The sequence below is a fragment of the Prosopis cineraria genome, unplaced genomic scaffold, assembly GCF_029017545.1.
Source record: "Prosopis cineraria cultivar Desert tree isolate PC_DT_omini unplaced genomic scaffold, ASM2901754v1 PC11, whole genome shotgun sequence".
NCBI classification, from domain to species: Eukaryota; Viridiplantae; Streptophyta; class Magnoliopsida; order Fabales; family Fabaceae; genus Prosopis; species Prosopis cineraria.
In genome coordinates, this window is record NW_026555342.1 from 41804397 (window position 1) to 41815294 (window position 10898).

The 10898-nt window shown below is 34.4% G+C and overlaps 2 protein-coding genes across 3 annotated transcripts; both read left to right on the forward strand.

The window, feature by feature from the left end:
• Positions 1-379: 379 nt before the first annotated feature.
• LOC129286811 (threonine--tRNA ligase, chloroplastic/mitochondrial 2) lies at positions 380-9257 on the forward strand. 2 transcript variants are annotated; one of them, XM_054922864.1, is made up of 8 exons: positions 380-716; positions 1612-1758; positions 1901-2048; positions 2328-2581; positions 2839-3216; positions 3461-3769; positions 3950-4150; positions 8493-9257. In XM_054922864.1, exons 1-8 carry the CDS (start codon positions 408-410, stop codon positions 8751-8753), a joined length of 2007 nt encoding a protein of 668 aa, XP_054778839.1. In that variant the 5' UTR covers positions 380-407; the 3' UTR covers positions 8754-9257. The 2 variants fall into 2 exon arrangements, with proteins under 2 accessions (XP_054778839.1, XP_054778840.1); XM_054922865.1 differs by lacking the exon at positions 2839-3216.
• Positions 9258-10170: 913 nt separating this feature from the next.
• Positions 10171-10682, forward strand: LOC129286513 (transcription repressor OFP8-like). Its single transcript, XM_054922469.1, has 2 exons — positions 10171-10253; positions 10367-10682. Exons 1-2 carry the CDS (start codon positions 10171-10173, stop codon positions 10680-10682), a joined length of 399 nt encoding a protein of 132 aa, XP_054778444.1.
• The last annotated feature ends 216 nt before the right edge of the window (positions 10683-10898 follow it).

Sequence of the window (10898 nt, forward strand, 5' to 3'; positions counted from 1 at the left end):
CCCAGGCTCTAGTATTTTTTTTATAGAGCTTATGAGGGCTAGGCCTTCAAATTTGGTTATTTTAAAAAAAATTAATTTTTAAAATTCAAACTCTTATTTAAATAGGGTCTTCAAGCCTAATCTTTTAAGCACGATTTTTATTCCTAACTCTATTTAACCGTCATCCTTTTGAAGCCCATAGTACTTGAATTCGGATTAATCAGAGCTTTGAATACTGAATGGGCATAGCAAAGAAAAATGGGAAGACAAAATTGTCCTTGACTCATTTTTTAAATTACTTTCCAAACTATTCAATTCATTATTATTATTTTTTGATACACAATGCAATTCATTATTTTAATATTAAAAATTTAAAGTCACTCTTCTTAAATCAGTGGACGTCTCCCCTCTATCTCCATCGAAGCTCCATGGCTTCCATACCCACAGCCTCGTTCTCTTCCTCGATTCCCTTCGTAAAGCCTTTCACGAGATGCTTTCCCTACATTCTGAAACACTCTTCCAAAATGGCTTCGATGCACGCCGCAATCCATGGGGGAAATCTCAAGGCGATGCTTCTCTACTACAACAGCAGGAAGTGGCTGTCAATGGTCTCGGCTGTCGCCACTGATTCGTTGGAGTCCACGATTTCTGCGGAGAAAAACCAGAACGATAAGAAAGAGAAAGTTGTTCTTCCGACGAACGAGTCGTCTCAGAGGCTACTCAGAATTCGTCACACGGTATTGGAATATGGTCTGCTGTAATTGCTGTTCATTTTGCCCATTTTAATTGAAGAGGATTATCAATTAATAGCTTGATTTCTTTCATCTTTGTTTTGTATTTAGTTGTGTGCTGATATTATATGTAATTGGTTGAAATTTATAGCTACTTGACTGATGAGGCATGTATTCTTTTGGAGATCTGTGAAGAGTGATCATTATTCAATTTCGCAAATATAACATGAATAATTTAAGTAATGATGTTGTAGAAGTTGAATAAGAGAAGATTTTGTTAGGAATGCTTAAATTATTCTATTTTTGGTTTTTATAATTGATAGCAAGTACGATTCTCACACCAGAAAATACTTGCATGTTTAACTATTTTCTTTATTTTTATGTTTTTTGTGGTCTGGGAGGGGATAATAATATGATACACAACATAAGGGTGGGGGGGAACTCTTTAGTTGACATCTTGACGGCTACACTCTCTGTCATTTCACTCAGTTTTCTCATTTGATAGAGCGCTCTTGGAGTCCTTTACGGAACTACTGATCATCAGCTTTTACACTAACTAATGGGAACAAGTGGTCGAGAACCAATCCACTATAATGCTCCATAGAGTGTCTCATGCTTCTCAGTATGGGGCTTAGGTATTCTATACTTAGTTTCCATTACAATATGAGATATCTAGGTGTTCTGACATGCAAAAAAGATGAAAATAGTTTCAGTGTTAACATATAGGATGCACAGAACAGACTTTTAGAGGACAAGTATCCTTGATTTTCCAAAGCACAGTATTGAAGCTATTGACTGATTGAATACTTCCTGTCTCTATTTTTCTGTGTAAAATAGATGTAATTGTTACTGAACACATTTTTTGTGTCTTTATATGCATTAACAAGTTGTTTGTACACAGTGTGCACATGTGATGGCTATGGCTGTGCAAAAGCTTTATCCTGATGCAAAAGTCACAATTGGGCCTTGGATCGAAAATGGGTTTTATTATGACTTTGATATGAAGCCTTTGACAGATAAAGATTTGAAGAGAATCAAGAAAGAGATGGTAAGCAATGTAAATTCATTAGATTTGAATTATTTCAAATTTCAAATTCTTATATTTGAGAGGTGGGTTTACAATGCTTTGGAAGTCATGCATTAGGCTATACTTTCTGGTAATGTAATTTTATTTCTGAAATTTCTTGTAGGATCGAATTATTGGAAAGAATTTTCCCCTTGTAAGAGAAGAAGTTTCAAGAGATGAAGCTCGGAGAAGAATATTGGATTTGAATGAACCTTACAAGCTAGAGATTTTGGATAGCATTAAAGAAGAGCCCATCATAATTTATCATATTGGTAGGCTTCTGTCTCTCTTCACCATTTACTTTACCATTAAGTACTTTGAGAGTTGAACTTTTATTTTAACTTTAGCTGGACTGGTTAACATGCTTTAGTTGAATGACAATAGACAAAGCAGTGTGTTTGATATTGAGATTGTAATTTTGATTTAAATGAAGAGGTCAAGATGTTCTCAGAAAAAATATTATGCAGGCTTCATATGGCATTAAGAATTAAGTCATGTCCAAGAAGCTTCCATTTGCTTGTTATCTCACCTTTTGTCCTTTTTCATTTAAGGCAATGAATGGTGGGACCTATGTGCTGGACCTCATGTTGAAACTACTGGAAATATTAACAAAATGGCAGTTGAACTTGAATCTCTTGCTGGTGCCTATTGGAGAGGAGATGAAAAGAAGCCAATGTTGCAAAGAATCTATGGCACTGCATGGGAAAATGAAGAGCAATTGAAAGCATACCTTCACTTCAAAGAGGAAGCTAAGCGTCGGGATCATAGGCGCCTAGGGCAAGATCTTGATTTGTTTTCAATACAGGTTCCAATGCTTTTTAAAGTGACTGTGCTTATATTGTCCTGTACTATCTTGATTTGGATTCTTATTATGGTTGTGTTGATGATAGTTATGAGTTGAGTTTATTGTCTTAATACTATTTAGATTTTGATTCTTGTTTTGGTCTGAGTTCAGCAGCTTTCAGCTTTCAGCTTTTTGTTCATGAATTTGTGATATGCAACTCTTGATGCATGATGAAAAATCTTGCACCTAATTTATTTGACCTCTATTAATTTTAGTAGGATGAAGCTGGTGGGGGTTTAGTATTTTGGCACCCAAAGGGAGCTATTGTGAGACACATAATTGAAGATTTATGGAAAAGGATTCATATGGAACGTGGTTATGATCTGCTGTATACGCCACATGTGGCTAAAGCAGATCTTTGGAAGATAAGTGGCCATTTGGACTTCTACAAAGAGAATATGTATGACCACATGAATATTGAAGATGAGCTTTATCAACTTCGGCCAATGAATTGCCCTTATCATATTTTGGTATACAAAAGGAGGCTTCATTCTTATCGGGATTTTCCTATTAGGGTAGCAGAATTGGGGACAGTTTATAGATATGAGTTATCTGGAAGCTTACATGGCCTTTTCCGTGTTAGAGGCTTCACCCAGGTGTGCTGTCATATCATGCTTGAAGGTTTATTACTGTATAGCTTTTAATATTCTTTATTTTCTTTTGAACTTAATGAGATCGAATTGATTTTAAATATTAATTTTCATTGTTGATTTTACTTATTTGACTTTTTCCTTAGACATATATATAGCACATGATACCTTAGTGCATTTTTCTCTGGAATTTTTCTAGCAAAATGCATTCTGATAGATAGCTCTTATTTGATCTCAATCATTTCCGCAGGATGATGCACACATTTTTTGTTTAGATGACCAGATTAAGGATGAAATCAGAGGTGTATTAGATCTTACTGAAGAAATATTGCTGCAATTTGGTTTTGACAAGTATGAAGTAAATTTATCTACAAGGCCTGAGAAATATGTTGGAGATGACATTATATGGGAAAAAGCTACTTCTGCTTTGAAAGATGCTTTGTATGATAAAGGGTGGTCCTATCAAATCGATGAAGGAGGAGGTGCATTTTATGGGCCGAAAATTGATCTCAAGATTGAGGATGCCCTTGGTAGGAAGTGGCAATGTTCAACCATACAGGTAATCCTGACGTTGGAAAGCGTTGCCTCAATTCTGTATGTTGTTATGACCTAGTTAGCTTATTACTGAGTTTACTGGAAATGCTGTGCTGTGAGGGAAAGCATGTGGCATGAGTGGCAAAGCAGGCCTGCATTTTGAATATGAAAATAACTTGGGACTTTTTGCTCAATGACTTCACAGGTTGACTTTAATTTACCCCAGCGTTTTGACATCACTTATGTAGACTCAAACACAGAGAAAAAGCGACCTATATTGATCCACAGGGCAATTCTAGGATCCTTGGAAAGATTCTTTGGTGTTCTGATAGAGCATTATGCTGGTGATTTTCCATTATGGCTTTCTCCAATACAAGCACGAGTTTTACCAGTTACCGATGCCCAGGTAATTAAGCTTTTAGATATTTATTTATGTCTCTATAGGAGTTCTTTGGTGATTCTCTCATTTCTTTCATATAGTCTTAATTTCGAATGTTTCAAAACGGATAAATCTATGAATTGGTAACGGGTGGTTTATCGGCCCAACAATGATTGAATTGGTTGTATTTTTTAAAAAAATCTTGTATATCACATAGCAATATATGAAAAACATAGTGTGTAAAATTTATAAGTATTTGTGATTAAAGAAGAGAATGATTAAACAATATTACTAGCCTATCTATAATATTATTGAATAACTCAATTATGCATAAAAGTTCACAATTTTGAATGATATGCTATTTGTTTTCGTTAGCACTTGATATAGTATTTTAGGAATTTATTTTACTTCAGAAACATGATAAAATGAATATCTTATACATTATCAGTTAAGAAAAGAATCAACTGAAGAACTGGCAGCATTACTCCACTTCATAGTGTTGCAAGTTTAAATTCTTTTAACTTCCAAATTTTTAGATTTATCAGCTTACCAGTTTAGTGACTGTCGCTAATTGAATCAGTTTGACCTGATTTCTTGGACTAGCTGGTTTTTTTTTTAATTATTATTTTTATCTCTTCCCTGCTCCTTAAGCAGGTTGGTTAGAATATTGAGATGGAAGTATGGTTTTCAAATCTATGCTATTTTCTCATCCTACACAATATTTGATCTGTAATGATGAGCTTTAAGACCTGTCATTCAATATAGACAAAATCAGATATATATTACATTTGAATGGATGGGGATACTTACATATAAAGGCAAAATGACAAAACAAACTAACTGATTATTTACATGAAACTTGTCATCACTTGTCATTGAATTTTTTAAAGCTGTTTTTGTAATGCCCTCATTGATAATACCATACGATCCTCCTCTTAACCTATTGATCAATTCGAAGTCTTTTATTTTGAAAACTTTGGGATCCCAAATAAAATATTTCCAAATTCAATAATAATAAAACCGATTTGTAAAATAATACACAGCAGAAGCACTATACAATAGCACCTAAAAGTCAACTAGAAAACATGTGCAATTCCATCAAATTAAGTCAAAATAGGGGTTGTGCGTCATGGCTTGTGTCGTGCCACATGTATCGCGGCATGTGGCACAGAGACCACGGCTGCTCGCTCTATGCCATGCACCACGGTGCACACACCTAAATCTGCTGTCACACAACAATTTTTGGTGCAAACTTCAGAGATGTGTGGTTTTTACATCCAATGTCCGATTGGGGTGGTTCAAGCACTTACACGAAGCTTATTTCAAAATCTAACTAATGACACTATTTAAATCCGATATTCCATTTGAAAATTAGACACCTGAGTACATTTTGACTACTTTAAGTCAAAATTTACCACTTGAGCATCTCCAATTGAGACAAAATCATTGGCTACTTTTAGGGTCTTGACCACGTCCAAATGGACAATAGACACTTAGTTGACTAATTATATATATAATATAACACACATACGCACAATTGGCCTATAAATTGTCCATTATGCACTTTTGGGCAAAAATTCCATTTCTTCATATTTATTTCCATACAAGGCCAAAACATTCTCATATCATCACATAATTCGCCTCTATATACACCTACACACATTACTAGCCTATACTATCTTTCTACCACATACACATACGATGGGCTATATCGCAAAAATCACACACATGTATACATTCACAAGTTTATACGCAAGTATAAATTTTTATGGCAACTTATAAACAAAACCACTATTATCTATTCAAATTCATTACACCATCTTACAATGGGCTTTGTAGAGAATCCTTTATCCCTAGCCCAAATCCTTTCCCTTCGTACTACTACTACCAAAACCTGAAAAATATAAATAACCATAGGTGAGATAAAAATCTCAGTAACCAACATAATTTATTTAATGTTTATTAGCACAAGTAACAATGCCAAAATAATAAAACCAAAGTATAGCATGTATACAAATTCATTATAACTTAGCTTTTCTCTTAAAAGCCCTTTTTCACATTCAATATATTAACATGATCATCTATCCACCGATTTTCCAAAGCTCCTTGACGCGAAACCATAGGCTCTACTGGACCAATCACTCATTGACCCGAGCACATTTTCGATGGTAGAAACACTCGGCCAAAGGCACTCTATTTCACTTACGGACCATGGTTTCCCTCATGTCACACACTTGTGATAGAGGTATTGTTGATTCCTAATCGCACCCTAACGGGCACTAAGGAGTTGTCAGACTGTTCGGATGTCCTATGGTAATAGTCCCAATATATGTTGCACTAAATTACCCATGATAACAGCCTGTAATATGTTGCACTGTATGGCCCATGGTGCTAGCCTGACCATATGGATTTGTTTACTCCCAGCTCCACACACACACATCCACGCATATCCTGGGTGAACTCTCACCCTCTATGATTATGCTTTTCACACATAATTCACTAATTTTCCACAATTTGCACAGTATGTATATACATATATATATATATAAAAGCTAGAAATCGTCAATTTTCATTTCACCAATTCAATTTCATGTTAAAGCCATTTACAATGTTAAATCATACATAAAAAACCCATAAAACACAATTTCACATTTACTTCTACACAATTACAATAACTAATCAACACAACAAACTATATAGTTATCTCAACCCTTCTGTTCAATAGAAAGGGTTACCTGTTTTTCACAACTCTATTTGTGCTTCTTTTCACTATTTATGCGTCCAACACTAGAATCTACTCAAAAGTGACTAACCAAAGTCAATCTTGCTATTGATAAAAGTGTCAATTACCATAATTAAACATCTAATTGCTTTCACTTCCTCTTTTCATACTCATTCACATGTATTATGGGCAATTATCATTCACTACCTGCGCTAACCTTTATTTAGCCCAATTCCTTTCATTACTTTCTCTCTAGATTAGGTTAAATTGAGCCTACAGCTTCAAAACTTTATCATTCCGACTCAGACTAGTCACAAAATATTAGTTTAGTCCTAGAAGACCTTTTTATTATTATAGGGTAAGAAATCATCTCGTTAAAACTTTTGAATTCAATTTCTCACTAGTTAAAAGTAAGAGAAAACAGGGTAGAATTGCAGTTAAGGCATAACAAGACTTACCCGATAAGTAACAGGTTGGAAACGTCGTCCTTTTTCTGAAAATCATTGCCCTAGCAGATATTGGCCTTTTCTTAACGCCTAATCTATCTTCTCTTGATCTCTCTTTTGTTTTCATGAGCTGGACATGTTCTCATTTATTAGAACTCTACACCATGCACCGTGGCATACCCCATCCTTCGCTGTGACACATGGTACAGTGAGAAAAGTGCTCACTATGCTCACACACTCTGCACTGATACCTCATTCTTCCCCTCATTTTTGTTCATATAACTTCTCAAGGAGTCAATATAATATTCCACTATTTAGAATACTAATCTCATATTGAATTACTAATTCATTCTATAAATAGTAATTAATGCAAGATTAAAAATTTGGGATGTTACAATTTTTTTATTTCATCTTCATTGATACAGGCAACCAATCAATAGCTCTTGATAATTAGAACTCCCATGGTGTATTTATCTCACAGATAACACTAGTCAAAATAGCCTCACAAGTTTGAATAAAATTCAAACTATATTTTAATCAATTGAAGTCTTCTCTTTAAATATACCATCTACATTTGTGTAGTATTTAAATAAAGAAAAGACTCTTAACTTGGAGCCTAATCATACTAAGACACTTTAGAAAACCCTAATTTAAAAATCCTAATGGACAACTTAAGCCTAAAAGCATATTATAGGATATTAAAGCTTAAAAAATTCATGAAACAAAAGTTATAAAATAAATAAATACGAAAATTCATAAGAAATAGAAAAACTTGACTGAGTAAAAATATATGGACTCTAATTGCATTGGTCTTCATGTAATGCCTTTTATAAGTCCATGTAAGCCGTCATTAAGCTCATCAAGTCTCTTCCAAGTACTATTTATGTATTGGGCCTTCAATATGTTGATTTGGATTCCCAATATGTATTATAGCCTCTTGTAAATAAATCTCTCCGCTTGGCCTTTTCTCTGCTTGAATGACTTTGGCTTTGGATGAATTGCTTACACAGCATGCCACCAAAGACTTGTTGCCACATTTTGCCATCTAGGACTTGATTGCTACGTAGGATCACATAAATAATTGTGTATTTAAGTCAAATCCCCATTTTAACAGATCATAGTTTGGATGCCTTTTTCTCTATTGGGTGAGAGACAATATATTATCTATGAATTGAAAAGGAATATTTCCATCTTCACACAGCTTGAATACTGCAATGATGTGACCGACAAGCTGAAAGCAAATGGAATTCGAGCTGAAGTTTGCCATGGAGAGCGCTTGCCGAAGCTTATAAGAAATGCAGAGAAGCAGAAGATTCCATTGATGGCAGTTGTTGGACAACAGGAAGTGGACACGCATACTGTGACTGTTAGATCGAGGTTTGCAGGGGAGCTTGGAACCATGTCAGTTGATGATTTTATCAGCAGAATAAAGTTGGGTACGGAAAGTTCAGCATCTTCATGAGATTCTTTCAATTAAAAGATGCTGGCCACCCTATTTGTTCAAGGAAAGATTGGAACAATCTGAGTCATTTTGAGGGGTAACAACCTTTGTACATTAGAAAATAATTAGTTGAATACAGATCCCTTGAAGGTGTTTCCTTCTCGTAAAGTGTGGCCAGTAAGTGTATGAAATGTAGATTCAATCATGAGTTGGGTTTAATTAAAAATAAAAAAGGAAAGTAGCAGAAATGATATAATTCATAGCAACTCACTTTCGGAGCTGATCATTAGTTAACCATGACCATGTGTTCTTGGTAATAGATGAAGTAAATGCAATTTGAAGCTGTACATTCGAACCAAAAGTATGTGTATCTTGGAGGAATATTGGTGAGATTTTGTATATCAAAATTGAACATTATTTAATGTAATCTGGCTTGATTGTTAGGTGGTGCACATTGTTATATGCCAGCTCAATAAAGAAAATTGCTATATGCCAAATCTTTCTGATTTATCATTTGCTCGGAGATCCGAAATCTCATGCTTCTTAATTTTATAGCTAAAATGTGTAATCATCAATGGTTATTTCATGCATTTTTTTTGGGGGGTCTTAACATTACCCACATTGGACATATTCTATTTGAATTGTAAACTGAAACTTTCTTATTTTACGTTGAGAAAGCATAATGGTTAGTTGTTATAGTTGGCATATTGGTGTGCTGCTTTTAGTTCTTGTAAGTGTTTTTTTTTTTACTTTTAATCAATCTTTATAGTTTTTGCTCGTCCAAAATGTTAGTCCTCAGGTAATTAACAGTGTTAAATTTGCTAAGGTATAATTAATACTGTGGTGTGAGCCGGGAATATGCGTCGAGTTATGTGAATTGGCCCAAATAACCAGTTATAAAGATCAGGTTGAGTTAAAAAAATTGGTCCAAATAAATTTTTTTTTTAACTCGACCATATAATATGCAAATTGTATGTCCCTTGATAAGTTAAAGTTAGCCAGTTTAACTCATATTATTTTAAAAAAATTTTAAAAAAAGAAAAAGGAAAAAATTGTGGTTTAGTTGGATTAATTTATATATTTTAGACAAATATTATAAATTAATATTTTAATATATTTAAAACAAATCATGAAGGAATATTAAATTAAAATTTATTATTTAAGTATATTTTTAAAAAATTAATAAAAAATAAATAAATAAGTTGACATTTTTTGCCTATTTAACTCATCAATTCTCAAAGGTTAGGTTGAGAATTTTTTTAACTCATAAAAAAATGAGTTGAATTTAATCTAAATCATATTTTTTTCAACTTATATGAGCTGAATTAACTCATATTCTCACTTCTACTTGTTGAAATAAAAATGAGAAAAGGAAAACAAATTAGAATTAGCTGGAATAGAAAAAAAAAGACCAAAAAAAAAAATTAAACTCATTCGCATGGGTGAGAGCTCGGAAGGACTTCGCGTGAAGACACTACCGCCGGAGAGCTCATCGGACGGAGATGGAAACTCCCCGGAATAGTGAAGGTGGGTCCCAATCATCGACAAAGCTTTCTATTCCAGCCATTTCATTTCGCATTTTCCGCCATAATCGAAATCGAACAGAGGTTAGAACTTATTTATTCTTCTTTAAGCTCCTGGGACTACGACGACACCACCACCATATTCTCTCCCTATGGCAGCTCTTCTGAGTTTTCCAGCTGCGACAACAAAGGGAGGGCGTCGAAGACGGTGAGGGGTGTGGGCAGGGTGGGAGGCGAAGGCGTGGCGGCGGAGAAAGATTCCAACGACCCTTTTCTGGACATCAGGCATTCCCTCCTCCAAATGATACTGGAGAATAAGATTTACGTGGCGGACGATTTCAGAAAGCTTCTGCGATGCTTTCTTCTGCTCAATTCACCGTACCACCATGGGTTATTGTCAGAGCTTTCTTCTACGAACTTTTTGTAATTTGTTTTTTTCTGTTCTCATTTTTATTTCACCAAATGTTGAGTCATAGTATGTGCCAAATGTACAAAATTTAATATTCTAATGGGGCTTAGTCAAATGGTGAATAACTCGATTTCACTTAAATAAAATCTTAAGTTTAGCCTTGTGTGTGGAAAAAAATTTCTGTTGGGAGACTCAACTACCATAATTAAGTATGTGACATGAGTTGTATCTGAA

Coding starts and splice junctions, on each gene's coding strand:
- LOC129286513 (XM_054922469.1), top strand. CDS start 10,171: ATGGGTGAGAGCTCGGAAGGACTTCGCGTGAAGACACTACCGCCGGAG. Junction 10,254..10,366: donor GATGGAAACTCCCCGGAATA/GTGAAGGTGGGT, acceptor TTCTTCTTTAAG/CTCCTGGGACTACGACGACA.
- LOC129286811 (XM_054922864.1), top strand. CDS start 408: ATGGCTTCCATACCCACAGCCTCGTTCTCTTCCTCGATTCCCTTCGTA. Junction 3,217..3,460: donor GTGTTAGAGGCTTCACCCAG/GTGTGCTGTCAT, acceptor TCATTTCCGCAG/GATGATGCACACATTTTTTG. Junction 4,151..8,492: donor TACCAGTTACCGATGCCCAG/GTAATTAAGCTT, acceptor ATCTTCACACAG/CTTGAATACTGCAATGATGT.